Genomic DNA, 23,815 nt, shown 5'->3' on the forward strand with positions numbered 1-23,815 from the left:
CTCAGAATTTAAATGATATTGTAGATTAGTTCTCAGCAATAATTAATCATTTATTTCATCTATATTTAATTAACTTTAAATTTGCTTTTTGCGAATAGAGAATGTTTGTTAAATTCAAATATATATATACAGGGTATGCTTTAAATTAGTATTATATAATTTTCAAACTTTTTTGCTGGGGTGAAATTTAAATAAATAAGAGCATAAATAAAACAATATATTTAACGCATATAATAATAGAAATAAATTATAAAACACGAATATAGATCAAATTGGAACAAAAAGCTGAGAAAGTTGCAAACAGGGTGCAAAAAGCGTATGGGATTCAAACTCACGACCCCCCAAAAGTAAACATTATTACTGTCAGCTTTACCACTAAGCTAGCAGCACACAGGAGTTGCATGCATATTTTGGCTTATATACATCATCAAGTAAATCAATTCTTAAAACTAAATTTTTTGGTCCTATTTTAGTGTGATATGGCCTGAAAAATTCACCAGAGTTTGTTCTTCAGCTTCTAGTACATTTTTTACAAAAAACATTATCTTTTAAAGTGGCATTCCGATTGAAGTTACACGGGCTGTTAAAAATATATTTCATGTGCTTACAAATATATGTTAGCCAAAAAGATATACAGTCAAAAGTCGTTAATCCGGACTCGTCGGGACTTCGGCGATTCCGGATTATCGATTTTTCCGAATTATAGATCATCAGTTTAAATCTCGTAAGATGGCATGCAGAAATTCTAAAATTAAAAATATGAAACCGTAATTTATGAAATAAAGAACAATTATAATCTAAAGGGTATCAAAATTTACAAAAAAAAAAAAAAAAAAAAAGGAGCTTAATATTTATTTGTTTACTTTATTAAACATTTCTTTCAATGTAAGTTGTTTAAGTTGCTTCGTTTTATGCGATAATACTTTCTCTTTAATTCTATAAACATACATAATTTCTTGTTCAGTTACGAAGTTCCGCTGTTCAAGTCCCGTTAATTGCTGTGCCAAGAATACCGAATAACTTTTCAATCGAAATTTTTTCGTTTTCATTAACCTCTCTGTCACATTCTTCATGTCTTTATCCATTTTTTGCAACAATTCCACTTTTTGTTTGATGGACATCGAAACATACTTTCGTTTTGCACAATCCTTTGGGAGCTCCAGAATCGGAAATTCTATTTGACATAATCGAAAGTTCAAGTTTACTTTTATAATATTGCTCTTACAGTCTGCAAAAAATAATAAGCCGAATCCAATTCGAAAATTAATGAACAACGCAATCATCAACATTAACTGAAATAGATAATTAGATAATTTTAGCTTATACCGTCCGTTATACATAAAACGCGCACGTGAAAACGTATTCTGTGCTTGTGCACACGCATATGCGCAGTCGTAAAAGGTCATACGCGCACGCGTAAACACCTATGCGCATGTGTCAACGCGAAAGTTTTTAGCTTTGAGGTCCGGATTATGGGTGTCCGAATTAACGACTTTTGACTGTATTTATAAAGGGAAATACAAATTTAACATACTCTTTAATGCAGTGGAATATTTAAAAGGCTATCAAATTTAATTTATAATTAACTTTTTAGTTTTTACCTATTTCAAAAGAAAAAAATAACAAATCTTTTAATCATATCTAATTTGCTATAGCAGTTTGATATAGTCAGACATTCATTTTCATTAAAGGTAAATGAATATGCAGAACTAGGAAATAATTGTCAGGACAAATTTTGCTATTTCATGGACTTGGAATTATAATTTTTGCTGCTGATTTTCTTGAACGCCTGATTTTATCTGCGAACAAGTACTGTAGTTGCAGCTATCTTATTTTTCTTATCTTTTTTTAACTAAATTCAGCTGATTGCTGTCTTTTTCAGCACGCAGATTTCTCGCTATAATGTTAATTCAGAAATAAGTATTTTTTAGCAAAACATTCTTTCCCTATTAGCGAGCGTTCATCGCTACTTCTGCTGCCATTAATTTTTAGTGACTGCACCTGATTGCTCCTTTTTTACCACGTGACCCCAACGCATCCGCAGACATACGGATAGAAGTTGAACATTGTTGAACTCCATCCGTATGTCATCCGTCACCGCACACCGACCGGATTGCAGATGTCAAGTGAATTTGCTCGCTGATTGGAGAAATGCATAGGCAGCAGTGGAAACGGGCATTTATACTTTTTATTGACAAATGAAGCTATGTTCAGTTTTGCTTTACTCATCCATTGATTTTCTCATAAAATGTTTTTCACTCCTCCCACCCCTTTAAGAAATGTTTGGTCTCAACAAAGTGGCATGTGTGCCTTCAAAATCAATAGAATTGTATTCAAACTCTACATAGGGTAGCTTTTGATCATTTTAAAATTTTATATTAGAATATTTCTCCTTCAAATAGCCTATGAAAATTTAATTTAACAGTGAGATTGAAAATATTTATTTTATGAATCTTTGTATATTTAAGTGTTATTTTCGAAGTCACCACTTAATATGCATTTGGGTAATTTGTGCAACAAAGAGAAGCAAAATAAAAATTGATGAGGGAGATCAAGAAAATATACTTAACCCTCCCATTCAATGATTTAAATTGCACTATTGTGTCAACTTTATGATTTTTCGTAAATACTAAAAATAATTCTTCAGAAAGGTAGCAAATATGAATTTAAAGTATTGGCTTTAATACTGTTTGGATTTAAAATCATTAGAAGTTCTCTTAATTTTCTCTCCCTTTCAAATGATGTTCAGATACTAAGCATTTATTAAGACTATTAAAAATGTGAAATTATAAAAAGAAAAAACTATAACTGAAAGTAACAGAGGCAAGCAATGAATATACAATAACAAAGGAATAGTGCTACAGATGCAAATTTAGAAATCAACAAGCATTTTATTACTGTTTTATTGCCAGGCAATGACACACAAAATGGCTTCTGATCCTACACACTAATGTAAAAAAAATGTACAATGACAGGATAAAAAAATTTATACATTAAAATTTATGATACATAATTTCTTTCTAGTTACTTTCAACATATTTTTATTCATCAAACCTAGCACACTTTCTAGATCAATATATTACTATCAGAATAATGTTAAAATATATATCGATAAAAAATGAGTTGCACACAGTTATTTCCAATATATTACATTGCATCCGTTTTTCAAAGAACCAGAATACAGACCTTTACAACAATCTTTGATAAAGAAAAGAACAAACATTTTTGGTCCTATAATTTGCATAGAAATTGAGATATTTCAGTATAGATGTGACAATGAGATGTGTTTTTGTCAACTCACTGTATCGTGCATTTTGACCATTACTGCACACTTTTTTCACTGAATGAAGCAATAATATAAGCTTATATAATTATACACAATTTTCATCATATTTCCATTTCCTTCAAGTAACTTTTAGGGTATCAGCTTAATAATATTAAAAGAAACACACTAAAATAATTATACATAATACAATTCACAAATATGATTAATATATTAAACACAAAATGTTAAACTATTAGTTTAACAAGCAAAAGAAAAACAATATATTAATTATATACATTTAAATAAAATGAATGAAACATTTAATGGAAAATATGATTAAAAAGATGCTCATTAATTTCAATAAAGCTTCAATTATAGAAAACATATAGACATGTGTAGAACGCTAGACTACAAATCCTCTATACAGGCCAGGTACTCGAACAAGCATATTATCAAATTAGTCTGCTTTTAACCAATTTAAATCAATTAAAACCTCAATGGAAATACCTTGAAATTACTAAAATTTTTACCAAAATTTATGCAAAGGACAGTATGATGATAAAGTAATTATGAGGTTGTTTTAGTAATAATTTCTCAAATATAAATTAATATGTAGATAGTGCCATTTGTAAATATGTTTTAAAATTTTAAATATGAGCATATAAGTATTTTTGATAAAAACAGTTATCAATTAAGTCATCTTTTATCAACTGAGTGCCCATCAAAATAGATGGAAAATTAACTAATACATAATAAAATTTAAGATTAAGCTAGATAATAAGAAATGTATGATCATGAGATAGCACCCAAATATTTCTGCACATAAATAAAAACATTATGTTAAATCATTTTCATTCAAAACAATAATTTTATTTAAAATACATGCACACCTTCTAAATTATATATTATTATGCCTATATTCAATCCTCTCTGTTCATCAATGAAGCTTTTCATTGCTGTCATTCATGGTAAAAATTATAATGCAACAAAAATAGGTTTAACATAGTGCAAAAACATTGGAGCAGTTTGACAATATTTTACAGAAGGAAAAGAATAATGACTTGTAAATGCAAAAAGTGTTTATTATGCACATATTATTATATACATATTTTACATTTTAATGAGCATTTATTCTGAAAATTAATCAATTAAGCCTACTTTATTAGCCAGCTTTTTTTTTTTTTTTTTCTGGTCAAAATTTCATAGCAATTACTTAATTGAATTAATGAACTGAATGGATTTTAAAGTAAATTTTATGACAAAATACTGTATTCCTGAAAAATTATTGCAGTTTCTTCCATTACAGGCAAATCCTGAAGACACATAATTTAAAATTGAATTAACAACAAAAAATACCCCATTTTGTCTACAAATATATTTGGAGCTCGAATACAACAAAAAGAATGCATATGAAAATGCTGATATTGCTTGTTTAAAATGATGAATTATTATTGTGCCTGAGGATCTTTGAACTTAATTAAATGAATAATTTCTTTTGTAACTGTACAAACCACAAAATAAACATTTTTACCTGAAGTAATGCTCTAAATTTAAATTTGCTTTTTGAATGGAAAATAATAATTTAAAAGAAAAAAAAAATATAGACAAAAAAGAACTGGGTTTTAAAAATTTACTCATTTAACAAATATTTATGTTGTTTAAATCATGATAATCATGCAAGTGAATTTAGATTATTAATTTATGTCTTGAATACAAATATATAACTTAGAATAGTCTATTTCATGACTTCAATCCTTATAAAAAAATAAATAAACAGTTTCTTAATATATGCTTATGAAATTTTTCTTTAAAATAGGCTAGGCAAAGTGGGGAGGGAAAAAAAAAAAAAAAAAAAACACCACTATAAAAGTTTATGACATAATGAGACTACTTGCAAAGCACTGCAGAAAGAAGATAGATATAGCAGAATATAGAAATAATGTTTAAACACCATCTATAAAGTCCACTAATGTTATGAAACAAGCAATAATAAGAACCTTTTTGAAAAATAACAAGATTACACATTTCTACAGGAAAGTAAGTACCTTTACCAACTTCAAAATCTGAGGAACATTTCTGCTATATCACACAGCAGCATCAATTTTTTCTACCTTTCTTAAAAAACTTTGCGTTAATCTCTACTATAACTTTTGCTTTCATTATCTAACATCCCCACAAATATTCTTTATTAATTACACATTGACTGCAGCTTCATAATGCTTTAAAAAACATATGACTTAAGGAACATCTGAGTGCAGAACGGACATAAAAAAATAAAAAACTACTATTAATTGCATATTATGGCTTAATTATAAACACTTTTATTTTTTTACACAAAAAATATAAATATTAAATATACTGATACAAAGAACTGCTTATTGTAAGAAATTAGATATTTATCTATACAGTGTTTCAACAAAATAAAAAATTATACTTCAACAGTAAATTCCTAAGAAATACATTAAAAATACAATCTTTTGCATCCTGTTCAGTGACGATGCTGATTATATTTTGAACACTGACCTTGGCTGTAAAAGCCAAGTGTCCCAAATGTACAATTTACAGAATATCAATAATAAGTCCAATATTATCAATAAACTGTTTATATTTTTCACAAAGAATATCAAAAATATTCCCTTAATCAAAAGAGCTCAAAATTATGTAAAATATATTTTATGGAGCACATATACATCAAATACACTTATTGAAACTTATTCATTCCATTGTATTGCAGGGAAAATAACATTATTAAGAATAAAAATTCACTGAACTATTGAAATACAAGAAAAATATTTCATGTTAAATATGTACATCTGAGTAATATTTTGCATATATATGTAAAGCGGAAAATTAGGTTTTTCAACCTAAGGCAATCAGTGTATATTGTAAATACCTCTTTCTGATATTCATATATTCATCTGAATGAAATAATTAAGCTATTGAAACCTTACATTATTATTAACTAAGCCTTTAAAACAGAGACAAAAACATAATCAAACAATTTTAGTGCATCTTTAGAAATAATTATGCACTTTTTAGAACATTATATATGAAAATAAAACTTTACAGCTTCCAACCTTTAGGGTAAAATATGGAAACACCAAATTTTTCATATCCTTTATCAGGCTCCTGATAAAATCCGAAACTTTCAGGTTTTTAATTTATGTGAATTCAAATCAACTTTTTCAAATGTAGTTTTAAAAGAAATATTTTATCATTAAATATCAAAAGAAATGCTACAAAGAAAACTTTGATGACAAGTTCACACACAAAACAAAGGCCGTGCATGATCTTGCTATATCTCTCATTGCAGCTTAAAGCTGAACAAGTTTCCCCCTTTTTTTAAAGAAAATGTTATTTAAAGAATATTTTCTATTTAATCTGATGTTTTAACCCATTTTAGAGAACAACCTTTTATAAAAATTTAACTAATATTTGATGAATAAGTATTAATATTTTCTTTTTGCTTTAAATCTTTATATAGTATATTAGTACATTTATTCACAGAATTAAATTCACATTAATTGAACATTTCAAGTAAAGTACAAAATGATATAAAGTTAAGCAAAAATTATACAATTAGAACAATGAATAAAATAGTAAGTTAAAATTTTTTGCCTCACAGCCATGTTTTAAAAGCCTTTTATTCTGAGTAATATATTATAAAGAGATCTTAATACAAAGTTGTAAATTTGAAGTCCTTAAATTTGAAGTTGTAAATTTGAAGTTATAATACCACATAACAGCCTTTTGTTTTCATATTTCAAAGTTGGCAAAAATATGCATACCTTAAATGCAAAAGCAACAAATTCCACATATTTCTCATTTAAAATACTAATTATTCATAATCTGTCAAACACAGTAGCAAACTTCCAAATTATACACAATCATTTCAAGGTCTTACAAATGCATATTTCCTTAAGCACAGAATAGAAAGAAATCAACAGAATATAATTCAGAAGTATACAGATAGGCTTCACACTGCACAGGAAATTCTTGTGGTGGCCATCTCCCTAAGACACATACCCCTGAAAGCAGCCAATATTTCCAAGAACACAAATTAATAACAACACTGAATATGAACACCACTTCTTTAAAACGGCCATCCCCAATATATATATATAAACTGGAATTGTGAGAATCACTTCAAAAAGATTCACTATATTCCATATTTAACACGCAACCATATAAAAGCCAATCAATTTTATAACTTTGAAATCATCTTAGAGAGATGAAATTCTACATATGGGAGAGGAAATATATTCAGAGGTCTTTTATTACAATGAGTCACATTTTTAATGATATGCAGTAAAAGTGACTGAATAAAAAGTTATTTGGGTATTAATCATTCAATCTTAAAAATCACAGTAAATGGCAATTTAAATTCACATATTATGCAGAAAATGTTAAATAGAATTTGAACTAAATATGCTCATTTTTATTTAATGATTCATTTTGAAAGGTAATCTAACATATCAAACATCATCACAATGCAAAACATTATGTATTTCTACTCCACAAGATTTCATTATGATTTGCTTTAATAACATCTCTCACATAGCTTCCATACTTCAATTTATGCCATATTATTAATGAAATTTTTTATGCGAATTAGAATGGTCTTAATACTTTTATTATAATATAAGGGGAAATATTTTAGTAAAACTAATAGCAATTGCTCTGAATATAATTTATAAAATTTTATAATAACTTATATCTACCATTACAGTTTATTATAAAACCAATAATTAATTATTCCGCAGAAAACAGAGATTTGAATGAACTCTTGTAAGTGAGAGTTTGAGAATTAAAAATATTCAAATATGGGGGGGGGGAATATTTTTTACCTGATATCCTGTTGTATCTTACATCTTTCAATAAGGCTTTAAGAAACAGCACAAAAATAATTTCATTTCTGAGTCTTTCTACTATAATGAGGGAAATTTTGGAACAGGTAATGGTTACTGGGGCATTAAAAATGATAAATATACCATCAATATGCTACAGTGATGATGCATCTAAATGTAGGAAATTTCACTGAAAGGTAGCATACTTTGTTAGCTTACACTAAAATGTAATATGTAACTTGCACTGGGAAAAAAGTAAACATAAATGATGATCAAATTCTCACCAAACAAATTGATTCAAGGATTTACGCATAGGTTAGACCTCCAGATGTTGATTCTCACATTATATAAGAGAGAAAAACTGAACTATTATTATGTAAAAACCCTGTTTGGTAATTGGTAATTTATTTTAAAATAAATAAATTCTCCATCTCTGATCTATACATTATATGCTATTCTGTCTCATTTATTTTGTTCTTTCCAAAACAGAGTATATCAATTAATAGGGGGGATTCTAATTCTATTTTATTAACCAGGGTAATGCTGGGAACAAAGGCTATACAACAGTATGCTGGGAACAGCCGACAACAATTCACAAATAAACCACATTATACTTAACATGAAAATATTATTAACCATTTACCTGCATTTTTAAGCAATTTAAAGAGGAGATTAGATTTGATTATGTGAACTAAATCAGCATTCAAAAGTAGAATACAGTTCAAAACAGAAAGAACAATGTTTTTATTTAAACCGCCTTTATTTTGATAGGAGTCAATGGGAAACACAAATTTATTAGTCGTACATTTTAATTTTTTTTTTTTTTTATTTGCAATTTATATTTAACAGAACATTTAACAATGTTTACATATTACCTAGAATTAATTAAATTATGTACTGTTGTTGATAAAAACAATTCTAAAATACTGCTACCATTGTCATCCTATTATCCCACGTACTTTCTTCTCTTTTTTGTATTTTCCCACAGAAATTTTGTCTTATTCTGATGGTATGTCATACGATTTTTTTCCCATCATTAAGCAATTAAAAAATTTACCTCTTTTATATGAGGCCTGGCTAACTGTACTGAAATATTCTTCACTCAAATGAAAAGGTTTTTATAACATAAAACAAATACTTCTTTCTTTTCAGTTTCTAAGTACTCATATTATAATCAGTTGTTAATTATCACCAGAGAGAAATATTTTTAAAAACTAGAAGAAAATGTTCTACCTGAAAAAGGACTAATCAGCACTTTTTATAAAAATTTAAAATCTGTATATCATGAATGGATTGGTCAATGGCAAGAGTATACAAAGGTTGTCTACCTAAGGGATGCTTCGATGAAGGTCTTAACCTCCCCCCCAAAAAAGACTGGTTTGCATTAATATTATACACCTGAAAATGGCTGTGTAGTCAGCCCATTTGCCAGGATTTTGACCCAGGAAACTATCATGTATTTGGTGATACCACTTGGCCATTAGTGGGACATTGTATATTGCAGGAACATATTTTTCTGAATACACAGTGAGAGGAACAAGAATTTTTTAATCTTAATACATAAACACACTGATTAAAAATGCAAAATATTTGCCAAATTCCTTAAATATTTTTTTCAATTCAAATACAACTTCGCTAATTTTAAAACAGCATAAATACATAATTGTGATTCTTGGAAAATTAAGCACACGCTCTTGAATATTTCTGAATTCTAACATGTGGCTCCCATTGACATAAGTTTGGCCAACCCTATCATACATGTAAACAACATGAAGACAGACAAAGAAATAAAGCAGTAATTCAAGAATAACTACAAATTTTGAGCTGTTATGAAAGCAATTTATCTACAAATAAAACACAGATGTATATAAAATAGAAAATAAAAGTATAATTTAGCAATGCACTCGGACAGATTATTTTAAATTTTGCTTTTCTGGGTTTTCACATCTCACTTTTTCACTTGATTATTTTATCATTTGCTTCGCATTTCAAAATTGATTTTAATGTTTTTTTTAACTCTAATGCCACCAATATTAAAAATAAACACATGATAACAATTAAAGAAGTTTAAAACTTCCCCAAATTTAGATTAATAAATAATTTATAAATATTGCAGTTAAAAGAATAATTATGTTTTACACATATTAATCGGCAGTGTGATTTACGTATAATATAATTTCATTATAACAACCAAGAAAAAAAATTTACTAAAATAGCTATTAGAATTTTCATACATTTCAGACCTGCATAAAATATCTTAAATTATAAGCTTATTTCTGCCAAGTGACAAAAATCTCATGATGAGGTATATCCAGTTATGCTGCTCAGAAGGTTAAAAAGCTATACTGCATTCAAAACAGAACAAAAATAAAAAGATTTTTATGACAATTCTTTAAAATGCTAACATTATCTCACAGTAAGAATTTGGTAATAAGGGGAAAAAATCACACTTAATGAGGAAAAACATTTATTTATTTATTTTTTATAAATGATCGACTACTATAGTACATCTTAATTAAAATTCATACAGAATTAATTAACTACATTTCGCCTTTATTTTGCATTACTATACATTACAATCACACAATTTCTATTTCTATACACTGCAAATAGCATCTCTACTAAGAAGAGAATAACATGAAAAGCAAATTTAGATGCTAAAAAGTTTTATTATACCTTTCAAATATCAATTAAGAACTCATTAGTGACATGACCTCTAGTGCATGATAATAAACTTACGATGCACAGCCGAATTTTACTGCATTATAAAATTAAATTGTTCTGAAAATTTCACTAAGTATTTTTGGAATAATGAAGTTAGAATTTTAAAACACATAAATTTTCATTACCAAAGTAATTATTTGTATATTAAAAATAAATGAATTAAAATAAGCACTTTGTTAAAATTGATTAATTTACAGAATTTTTAATGTATCCTTTTTGTGCTATACATATTTTAATCCCCAAAAATGTCTAAATATGGAAAAAAGATGAAATAATGGTATTTCCTATTTTTTTCTTCCTTTAAGAGAATGGTAACTAATCGGATGTTTTCATCTACATAAGGTAATATTTCTTCTTTCTTTGATTTTGATTTCAGCAAGCAAAACATTTTGCTACAAACCAGGAAGTTTACCTTTTATTGATTTTAATTATAGCAAATTTATACCTATCTTATTTACAAATGAATCATGTCAGTGTCATATGTGATAATTTTAAATATATCTGTAAATGCTGATTGTCTTAGACCCATTTGCAAGATGAAATTGTTTTAAAAAGTAAACAAGAATGTATAAGTTGAACAAATGCAGGCATGTATTCATTTTTTGTTATATAGAAAAGTATTATACTCATTTTTAACTTAAGATCCCTTAAAAAGATGCATATTTATTAAAAAAAACGTGGTATCTGAAAAGATGCCAATTATTATGTTTACAGAATCATGACATTTTAGGGTACAAATACAACTCCTCCAAAATATGTTTCAGGTTGAGATGGAAAAAAGCCTTCTATATATTTTTTGAAAGTCATCTTCCTTATTGCTATTCTAAACAGCTTTGTTTCTGGTCCCACTTTTCTGCATCTTGTAAATATCCAATACCCACTGTTTACATTTTGAAGCAAGCTTCAAGTATTCCTTTCAACTTATGGTCAAAGAATGGGCTTACCACCTACTATTCTAAAGCGCCAATTGATAGTATAAATTAATTTTACACTAGTAAACAAAATCAGTAGATGGCAAACGATGAAGATGAATATCTCATTTCTAAAAGTCTGTCATTTGACTTTTATACGATAGCTGAAACACATGAAATAAATTCACATAATTTCATTTTTCTTTCTTGTATTTCTTTTTGCGGCGCTTGGCATTAGGCCCTTGACGTTTGGCAATGCAACGGACACAAAACCAGTTCTCTTCTTCCTTAGGAGGAACCACAATTCCAACACATACCCTATGAGGATACAATAGACTTAATTATTTACAAATATTTATGATGTGGTTGCTGAAAATATTCTTTAAAAACTTTAGTTAGTAATTATTAGCAAATCTTTTAATCAGATTTTTTAAAATTAAAATGTAAATCAAAAACAAATACAATCAAAAGAAGAAATGTCAAAGTTTTTAATAAGACAGTGTCAAAATGTAGAGAATTTTCAATAAACTGAAATTTTGATTATTGCAAACTTTGTTTATGCTCTCTTCCATTTTGCTCATCAAACTGAGAGTAATTTATTTTTCAAATAAGAAAAATATTATGCAAAGAATGACAAAGTTTTTTTTTAATACCTCAGTACAAATTTAAGATATTTATTTTTTTGTTTTTATTATAATTATTAATCATTAATCAACGTTTTTGTATTCATTGCATAAATTTACAAATGTGCTTATAAATGTAATAAAAGTAACACAATTTAACATCAGTTTCATTTTGCTAAATTTGTGACTAATTTATACATAATATTAACCCTCTGTTTAATTAAATAATCACTTAATTATCTATTTATGTACATTTCAAAATTTAACATTTTAATACCAGAGATGTCATTCTTTGAAGATGGCTATCAGTAATCATATTTATGATTATGACAAGCTTCCCCAAATTGGAAGGAATCAACAACATAAATTGGATGTTTCACCGCATAAAAGAAATACAGTCAAAAGTCGTTAATTCGGACACCCATAATCCGGACCTCAAAGCTACAAACTTTCTGCACATGCGTCGCGTTGACAGATGCGCATAGGCATTTACGTGCGCGCGTAAGACCTTTATGGCTGCGAATATGCTTGTGCGCATGCTCATAAAACGTTTACGCATGCACGTTTAATGTATAACGGACGATGTAAGCTAAGCTAAAATTATCTAATTCAGTTAATGTTGCAGATTGCGTTGTTCCTTAATCTTCGAATTGGATCCGGATTATTATTTTTCGCAGACTGTTAGAGCAATTTTATAAAAGTAAGCTTACACTTTCGATTATATCAAATAGAATTTCCGATATATACTTGTTAATATGTAAAGGATCTAAAGCAAAAGTATGTTTCGAAATCCGAAATCTGTTTATCAATTTCACGCTGCTCGGCGGGAGGGGGGGGGGCGCCGCGGCGCGCAATGAATTGGAAGTTGATCTGTCAGCACTATCCTTATCTTCAGGGCAGATGTTTTTATTTTATTTGGCTTATAATTCCTTACCAAATGTAGTATTTCATTTCGATGTAGTCTGTCTTTGATATAATTTAAAACAAGTTCCTCGTCATTATAATTCGCTTCCGCTAGTGAAGAAAGTGACAGAGGTTATTGAAAACGAAAAAATTTCGATTGACAAATTAGTCGGTATTCTCGACACAGCAATTATAGGACTTGAACATAAATTGGATGTTTCACCGCATAAAAGGAATACAGTCAAAAGTCGTTAATTCGGACACCCATAATCCGGAAGGAACAGAGCAGCGGAACTTTGTAACTAAACAAGAAATTATGTAGTATTATCATATGAAAAAAGCAACTTAAAAAGAAATGTTTAATAAAGTAAACAAATAAATATTAAGCCTTTTCTTTTTGTAAATTTTGATACCCTTTAGATCATAACTGTTCTTTATTTCATAAATTATGATTTCATATTTTTAATTTTGTAATTTCTGCATGCCATCTTACCAGATTTAAACTGATGATCTATAATCCGGAAAAATCGATAATCCGGAATCGGCGAAGTCCGGACGAGTCCGGATTAACGACTTTTGACTGTATTACTTACAATGCTGCAGAAGAAATAAGAGATTTAAGCAAAAATGAAGACATCATTTCCTAATGTTACTGTCCTGGACTCTATAAAGTCAACTTTGTTGTACATTTTGTTGCAGCCAACTCCTTATTTTAACTTATTGTAACTATATAAACTTTGTATGAGTGTGCAATGTCTTTCTGGTACAAGAAGTGCATTCAGTTTGTCAGTCAATAAATTGGGTCCAAATGCACTTGTATTGCAATCAGGATTAGCATCATTAGTTAATGCAAATAGCATATTTTGTAATACTCAAAATCGGGAAACATTGAACAAATGAACCAAAAAAAAAGGGGGGGAGAAGAAGAAGAAATCCTATGACCAGTACAAGTAACACGAATAATGAGTTCCACCAGAAATGATATGAATAAAAGCTTAGCATCCATAACATAATTGTTGTCATTTTTTACAAAAACAGATTATCCTGCCTTCAAAGACGATTTTATTTTCACGCAGTTCTGGTGTTTATTAGATTTTACATGCCATTTGCAATCATCATGACTTTCAAGAGCAACTGAAAAGTCCCAATTACACATAGAACATAACCCATGCTTTTCTGAAAAATATGAAGCAATTAAAGATCTCCAGTTTTCACTTTGGTTTTGTACTTTTGAAGGACTTTTTGCCTCTGTGAAAATGACATGATAAATAAATATAAATACTTACACATTATACCAACAACCAGCGGCGGCTCGTGGCTAAAATTAGTGGGGGTACTGTTCCAAAAAAATTTAACCTTTGTTTTAAAATTGTGTAAAAGGAATATAAAAAGAAAATTTATTTTGAAACTTCATGAAATCTTACAAGAAAAAAATTAAACAATTCTTAATTACTTTAACCAAAATTGTTACAGTTTAATCTTTGTCTATTCATTTAAAAATGAAATCCATTCCCCTTGTTTTAATTTGTGCGAAAATATTAATAATTTTCTCCTTGATCTCTGGATGACAGCTGAGGAAATTTTTCTTTAAGCAATGCATGTGCATTTAGTCTTTCCGAATTCCTAGTGCTTCTTAGAAAAGTTTTCCTTCTTTTCAATGTTGAAAAGCAGCGTTCTACCTCTGATGTAATCATGGGAACTCTCAAGAGAATTTCGATCAGTTTCGTAATTTCACTAAGAACATCATCTAGATTATTTTGGAAGATAAATTTTAGTAGCTCAATTAATTTTTAGTATTTATGGATATCAGACCTACAATATAATACTTTTAGTTCAGTTTCAAGCTTTTCTTTGTCAATCATTGTATATGCTTCAGTGGACAGTAATATTTCTTGTGTAGAATGTTCATTCCCAAAACTAAGCATTTCTTGTTAAACAATTTAGCAGCTGCTAACTGTTTAGTGGAAGAATATCTGTGCACTATATCAATACATAGTATAAAGTCACATATTTCCTTAGCTTCTGCCATCAGTGTCTTTGAAAAATTCTCACAGTACTTTGAGTTTCTTAAATCTAAAATAGCAGTTTTGAAATTTATATATTCATTAACTTTAAACACACTAATTTCTCTGGATTGCATTTAATTGTATATTATTTCAACATGAGGCATCTGATAAGAAAAGCTCTAACTAAAACTTGAAATTATCATCATTTAGATATTTTAAAATTCCTGTTGCTTTTGCAATAGTTTGATCTGCATTTGATGTTGAGTGAATTTCAGTAAGGCAATTTTTTAAAAGTTGCAAATTTTCATGAACTCTGTTTATGGTCCGTATGACGAACTTCCATCTTGTGGAAGAATACCACACGCGCGGAGTAAAAGAAATCACATTTTCAACAACATGCCAGAATTTCGGCACTGCCAAAGCGACAGTGCTCTTCTCTCTACCTGGCTCACGTGCTGTTTTCTGTGTGTGCATGTGCAGAACAGCCAAACACCGCGTCGCTGGACCTGTGAAGCGTGCTGTTCCAAACAAAGACTTTTGTACCTTTTTCACAAAATGGTGGATGGCTATTGACATTAAGTTTAAGGATTATGTATTGTAAAAGTAAAAAGAAAGAATTAAAGACTAAAGGGCACACTATATTAAATATTGAAAATAATAATAAGTGGAAATAGGAGGTGCTGCAGTTCCACAGTGCTTATTACAAGCCGCCACTGCCAACAACCATAAAAGTTGGCAAACATCGGACAATGAAAGTTAGTGAAAGTCCTGCCAATGCTGCATCAATTGTTCCTGTGAAATTCACAGATGAGCTGCACTTTCATCTGCAACTCTTCCAATAAAACATCCATCAGTCTTCTTATACAAACCAGCAAATAGCATTGCTGCAGAAATAGGTGCACCCACTTTATTTCTGAACTTCACAAAAAAATGTTTTCTTATTAGGCTCTGTGATTTTACCAGAAGCTCTGTTTAGAAAGCTAAGAGTGCAAAATTCCTGCAGGTGGCTGTTCCAATTTATAACTATTTTGTCGGCTAGCTGCTTTTTACCCCATTCAAGAGATTTAAATTCCCTGAACCAGCTGGAAATCTACTGAACTGTAGTTACAAATGTGATTCTATAGACCTTGAACATTTTTTTTTTTTTTTCCAAAATGCAAGAAAAAGATGCAACAAGAACAGTTAATCCCTATTCATAAAAACAAAAGGTTGCTTATCAGAATGAATTGGGTTAGATCAAACAAAATAGCAGATGTTATGAATGTGCAGTGAAATCACACTTATTACTGACATTAAATTGCACTGCCTAGCAACAATTTCACGGTCAATACATAAGTACCAAAATATATTTATTATAACAGTTTTTAATAAAAAATATATACACATGCTTATGGCTTGGAAAAGTAACATACTAAATCCTCTCATAGTTCAATAACACACATGTGAAGTCTACAAAATGATTTGAGTTTATCTGAATATTGATTATGATGTCAGTGCAACAGTTAAGAGAGTTGACAATATATATTGATTGCAACATCAGCATAAGCATGTATTTTGTTCATTCTTTTTCATATCAGTACAAAGCAATCATGTGATTCAATCATGATATTTTTCACAGCAATTTTTTTTTTTTTACATCCATGATAGAAGACAGAAAGCAGTAATAATGACAAAAAAATCCATAATAGTTGGCATCTCTGTAATACATAAAACAATTTTCCATTAACATAATTTAAATAATAGTATTTTCATTATTATTACATACCAGTGATACCAATCATCACATTCATCACAACCAATCATAGGACTTCCATCATCAGCACCAGAGCAGGCAGGACAAATCCAAATCTTATTACCACTTTCATCCTAAAGAAAAGCATATCCTATAAATAATGTTCTGAAGACATTGGAAAATGCACTGTTTTACAAATAATTTCAAAATTTAAAATACTTTAAAAAATGATTAATTTTTATTTAAAGTACATTACACTTAAGCAATTTAAAAATTCCACATTTCTGTTGCCTTATACATAAAAAGTTTAAACAGAAACTATACAGTTTTCTGATACAGACTTTTATTTACAGTTATATAAAAACTGGCTTCCATTTACATTGCATATGGAAAAAATCACAGTATATCAAACACAGAAATTTCTGAGACTGTTGTTTTAAGATTATGCTAAATTAATTCATAAGTGAACATAACAAAAGGTAAGGAAAAATTTATTTCTTTGCTAAAATAACAGAAACAATCATTCTCAAACTAAAAAAATTAAGAAACCATTTTCTTAAAACAATAAATGGCTATATTTTACAGAACCTTTAGAATAAATATTGCTATTTTTTACTCGACCTAAATAATAAGTGAGGCTCCAAGACACATTCATTTAGGGAGATATTACGCACACTGTTTTTCTTTTGTTGTTATAGCAGCAGGGAAGGAAAAAAGAATTAGATTCTGAGGAACTTCAGTTAACATAGCAGATTCCCTCTAGCCAAACTTTCTGATTTGAAGCAGCTTATTATTTTGTTTTGTCTATTATTATTAATCTTATCAAAACAACAGTTTTAATAAAATTACACTTTTATTAAAACTATGTAATTACACATTTTTAAAAAATTACAGTTTTAATAAATGATTATGTCTCCATTTTATTCTTGTCTTGAAACTGTACATTTGTCAATCAGCCAACAGATAAGGGAATTTTGCATGCAGTGAAAGGCAGATATAAAGCAGCTTTCTAAAAACTGAATCCAAGAATTATTATAAGAATAATCCAAGAAGAAATATTTTAATATAAAATCTGATGTGTGGAGCATTCTAAGATTATAAGAGGGTATGCCTGCAGATATTTTTAAAAATGCTTGGCAGCAGCAGGAAATTTGGCTGAAAGTCATGACTGAAGATTATCAGATATCACAAGTAAATTTCAGATTCTGGACAGGCACCCCATCCATCTAGCCAAAGCACAGTTCCAATACGCCAGACAGAGCTAACCTCTGGTTGTCTGCTGCATCTGTTCTCAGAAAAGTGGTGAGATGGCAGGCCTTAGCCTGAGAATCCCATCCATTTGTGTCCGCCACTATACAAAATTGTGTCTTATACACTTGCCAGGAGGTCTTACCATCACATGTGGACAGCTTTAGAGAGGGACGAGAATGCATGGATAAAAATTTAAAACCATCAAAATTGTTTCCTGCTGTCACTATGCATATCATTAAGGTATCAGCTTCTTTGGCGACCAGAGAAACTCTTTCTTGAAGTTCGTCAACTTTATCTACAACTGTGTCCATTCTGCCTTCCATTGCCTCAAATTTGTTCTCAATTATGGCAGTAATTTCTCTTTTCATTTCCTCTTGACTTGGATTCATCTCTTCTTTAACACATTCGTGGCCAGCTTTCCTCTTCTTTAACATAGTTAATGACTTCTTTCATCTCCTCTTAAACCACTTTCATATCTTCTTGGCCTGATTACATCTCTTCTTTGAATGCAGGAAAGGCTGCCACAGCTGCCTTAATTTTTCCTCCACTGCTTCTCTCACAGGAATTCAATCCCACTTCTGACACCAAAAATTGTTGCGTGCATACGGGTTTATGATAGACTGACTGCACACACATCTAATGAATACACTGATTAAAAGACATAACTTTATTGAACTAAATAACAAAGTTTTATAATTTATGCTCTTTAAATATATATATATATGTCAATGTGAAATTTGTGTTTGTAATTCATCTGCTAATTTATTATATTTGACAATATAATTTGAGTTGCATGCTCTTAAACAATCATCTAAGTGGGAATAAATAAGTTTTGAATGATACTTTGACTTCAAATACGTCATATTTGAAAACAACATCTAAATTACAGGTACTTAGCAATAAGAATTCACCTTTACCAGATAAACAGAATGCTGATTTCTGTTTACCAAGTTCCAAAATATCTTATTAGTTTCATAAGATTTATAAATAACATCATTTTGCAAGTATACTATTTTTAAGTGTTCTATACTTTAAGACAAAAATAGTTAAAAACTGTTGTAGCTGTGTTTCCTTCATCAGTGAAGTGAAGGGGTTTATAAAGAATTTTAAAATAGGCTCTAAATTTTCAAAGTCAACAAATCTAGAATCAAATTCAGTTTGCAATGCAGACATAATTTGAAGATAGAGTCTGTATCAATATTTGGCTCATTCAGGTTTTCTGCCCCCCTTTTTTTATTGGCAAAATGCATTAATGATTTTCTTAAGGAATGAGACCTATACAATTCTAATACTGACTTGCAGCTATTGATAGTGCCGATCATATCCAGCAATGTGACAACTCCTGCCCTATAATTTCAAATTTAGCACATTAATTTTCAATGTTAAATCAGTCAAAAAAGCCAAATTTGTTAACCAGTTTTATCTTCCAGTTGTTTCTAGTTTTCCCTTGGGATGTTAGAAACTCTTTTATTTGTGGTAATAAAATGACAAATCGCTCAAAAATGTTTCTCTTATTCAGCCAACAAACCTCAGTGTGCAAAAGAAGATCGATCAATTGCATATCTTCACCATTTTCCAAAAGCAATTTAAATAATCTATGTTGAACTCCATTTGTCTTCATTACTGAATTGATTATTTTTGCAGCAACAGCGATTACATCCTGGAATTCAATGCTTTTGCACACAGTCATTGCTGGTGTATAAATGCAGTGATATGCAACAAAGTTTGGAAAAAAAAGGATCTTGTTGGCATAAAGCAATGAATCCAATATTCTTCCCTGTCATAGCTTGTGCACTGTAATTTATAGGTATTTTAGCATCAAAAACGTTTTTATTGCACACAATAAATCCTTCCCCATGTGTGCTTTTAAGCGGTAGAGTTTTTAGAAACTCTTCTTTTATGGTAAAATTATCAATGGTCATCTTGACACTTACTGCCAATTGTGCTGTTTCTGTCATAGCTTTTGATTCATCCAGTTGTAAGGTAAGAAAAGCACATCTGTTTATATTGTTTATCAATTGGGTTTCTGAGTGGGCAGTGACTGTTTCCGTTCTCTAGCTGATAACAGCATGGCATTTATGGCCGAAACAATTTCTTTTTTATCTTTTAAATTTGCAAAAAATACGTCTGCAGATTTCTGTTTCTTTTATTATTACTCTATCCACATATGGCCTTTTCTTTTCAGCAAGTATATGCGAGACTTTAATCGATGTGGTAGTTGCTGCCATTGGTATTTATAACAGTTTGGTAAAAGTAGATTGTTGCTTTGAAATCAATGGCTTAAATGATCAAATTTTATTTCTTCAAAGTTTGGGATACTTCGAGTCGAACTTCAGATACACCATTTTAAAATATCTTTCAAGGTTACTTTTCTTTGGAATTGCTATGCTTATATTGCATAATAAGCATATACAGGGTGTTTATAAAGTCCCTATACTAATTCAGAAGTCAAACAAAAAAAAATCAGCGTTATATTTTCAAATTTTCAGTGTCCAAAAGCAATTTAAATAATCTATATGCCATTATTAAAAATCTGATAAATTTTTAATGTGAAAATTTGAAAAATAACACTGTGAAAATTTGAAAATATAATGCTGATTTTTGTTGTTTCACTTCTGAATTAGTATTTGTTCGGCATGTTATTGTGACTTAATTAAAGTCTCTACATTTTTGCTTAAACAGGCTTTATTCTAAATGTAAGTTATTTACATGAAAATGCAACATAATAGATCACTAAATTAGTACAATTTAATTTTTCCTATTTACTTGGTTTCCCTCAGTGTCTAGGCATAATTGCCACCATTCCACCACACTCTGGAACACCTTATATAAAATTATTAGAGTAATTTTTGCTGCTGCAGCCATAATTCACTGTTTAAATTGTTCAATGCTGCCAGGCTTCACTCGGTATACTTTGAACTTGACAAAAGCCCATCTGAAAAAGTCTATGGTAATTAAGTCTGGTGATTGTGGAGCCCAAAGCCGCTGAGAGCTACAACCAATCCACCTATCAGGAAAAGTTTCATTAAGATAATTATGTACAATAATGGCAAAATGGGGAGGTGCTGCTCCATCCTGTTGGTACACAACAGTGTCAATAATGCCATCTGATGTTAGCTGTGACTCAAGATATTGTTGCAACATATCGAGATAAATTTCTCCAGTGATGGTCCTTTCTGCAAACGTGAAAAGTCCAAAGAGATTAGACTTAGTTATTCCAATCCATACATTAATTTTAAGTGTGTCTGCCTGAGATTCATAAACATATTTGGTTGCTCATCAGTCCTCATTCAGCAATTATGCCTATTAACATGGCCGTTGAGATGAAATGTGGCTTTGTGACTAAAGAGAACATTCTCCATCAAGTTCTCATTATATCCACAGCTTCCAATAAATCATAATACATAGCTTGCCGAGTTGCGTAGTCCTCGGCTTCAAGCTTATGCACAGTTTGAATGTGATAGGCAGTATAGAGTTAAATGACTTGTTTAAATGACAGTGTAGAGTTTTTCTAAACAGTAGTATGTGAAATACCTAGTTCTCAACGGAGTCTTCGTTAAATGCCTGGGGGCTATGCACAATTGCTTCTTGTACGCTTTGCTCAACTTATGGCGTTATCAAAGGTCTCCCAGAATGGTCTTTAACACTACCAGTTCACTTGAATTTGTTTACCAAGGTTTTAATAGCTGCTCTGGTAGGGGCTTGTTTTCTGAATTTGCAGGCAAAGTCCTCCTACACTTGTTGATACACTAATCCATGTGCACGGGCACAAACAATGGCTATTCTTTCTCTGTTGACAGCATTCTTTCAGAATTTTGAAATTACAAAAATATTGAAATTACAACATATTTCTCAAAAATGTATAGAGACTTTATAAACACCTTGTATATTTGTCTTTCCTATTTACAAAGCAAAACTGGTGCTCCCATTCTTCATTAAAATTATAAATGCATGCTCGCTTAGCTTTCCCATTGTGGGTTAGTCATCAGTTTGTAAGCAAATCTCTGTAAGAAAAGATTCTGGATGATTAAAAAGTACATAAATGAATCTAACAAGAAAGAAATAATACAGCACACAAAGGATATCATAATTATTGATTTTGCTGCCTGTCTAAAAGTTGGAAATTCGGACTACATTTAGGAAATAATCAAAACTGTCACAGACAGACAAAATAGACAGATGTCTTACCTTGCACCCACTAAGTCTTTATGCCCCCATACTAGAGATAGAATCAGAGAGGTTACAGTTGAATGCATCAATGAATGCAACAGTTGAATACATGCCACATCATGCTTCAGGTCAGTCGAACTTTAAGTTGGCTCTGTTCAACAACGAAATGTTTCGAGCAGTGGCAATGCAAAAAAAGACTGATGATAAATGTAAAAAATGTATAATTTTAAAAAATTAAAAAACAAAAAAATCTGAAAGCTTTCAGATTTTACATTACGCCCAAAGGGGTCCCCTTTTTTAACATTTTGTGTGTTACCTTTATTTATTAAATATAATTTTCTTCGCAATAAAACCACTAAATTCAATTCAACAGCAATATTGGAAAATAATTTTAAAATGAACATATCTTTAGAATTTCCGATACACAATCTCACACACTGGAGATAAAAATCCCCCCCCACCGTACAGTTTTGCCATTGCTCGCTTTGAAATCATCGAGTTTCTTAATCAAAAATTCATTATAATGTTACAAAATATGAAATCGATAATAAAACAAATTCCAAATTAGGTCTTCTAGATGCTCATATTCGGCGGAGGATTACGTTATTCAAAATTTGATGGCTCTACGTACTGTTGTTTTATCACAATGTGAGAAACATACATTTATGAAGAATCATTATTTAATTTCTTTAAATATAACACAGCCGATAAAATTTGGTGGCAACAATTTGAAAAGTTTCCAACACAAAATGCCAAAACAAAATTAATAGCCCTTCTGGGCTAAAGCCCTTTGGTATAACATAAACCCAAAACTGCACAAAAAGCAAAATAATTTGTGTGGGTGCATGGGAGGATATTACTAAATTTGATATTTAAAAATATCTTTCTAAATTTTTCTACTAGAATTTTCCATTAAAAAAATTATTAAAAGCATTGTTCATCTGGGGATTATCATAGAAAAATATCTATAGTTCCCTACATATGGAAATAGTCACAGACCACTATATATTAAAAAATTGGCCACACTTCATGTATAGTTAAAAAGATTGATTTCATCAAAGCCTAGTTATTAAGAGTATTCTTTTTCTTTAAACAAAAGCTTTACTTGATACTAGAAACATTGATTCACGCACAAACTGTAGATTAAAATATACTGTACAGTAAAAAATCCGTGTACCTAAAAACCTATTACACAATCTACTCTCTAGTTGGAAATATACAAGGTGGTTTAAATATTACCAGGACTGATTATTATTATAATTTTGCAAACCTTTCATACACTTAAACATATCACCCTCCAATGCACTTCCCTCCAGAGTTGAGAGTTGATACATTTTTGCCAATGTGTTTAGAAGCCCTTTTTTCTGTTTCATGAAATTTTTC

At 29.8% G+C, this 23,815-nt stretch overlaps 1 protein-coding gene across 6 annotated transcripts in view; it reads right to left on the reverse strand.

Annotated features, from left to right (window-relative positions):
* Positions 1-2,867: 2,867 nt before the first annotated feature.
* LOC118191421 (uncharacterized) overlaps positions 2,868-23,815 on the reverse strand; it is a 90,502-nt gene continuing 69,554 nt past the window's right edge. For all 6 annotated transcript variants that reach the window (XM_035362220.2, XM_035362219.2, XM_035362218.2 and 3 more), the window contains 2 exons: positions 17,045-17,145; positions 2,868-12,065 (listed from right to left, as the gene is read on the reverse strand). In XM_035362220.2, the coding sequence (XP_035218111.1) occupies positions 11,942-12,065; positions 17,045-17,145 (225 nt within the window). In that variant the 3' untranslated portion in view covers positions 2,868-11,941. The remainder of the gene's footprint in view (positions 12,066-17,044; positions 17,146-23,815) is intronic.

This window comes from Stegodyphus dumicola, chromosome 5, assembly GCF_044657685.1.
Source record: "Stegodyphus dumicola isolate Sdum_Otavi_A_Nest chromosome 5, ASM4465768v1".
In the NCBI taxonomy this organism is placed as follows: Eukaryota; Metazoa; Arthropoda; class Arachnida; order Araneae; family Eresidae; genus Stegodyphus; species Stegodyphus dumicola.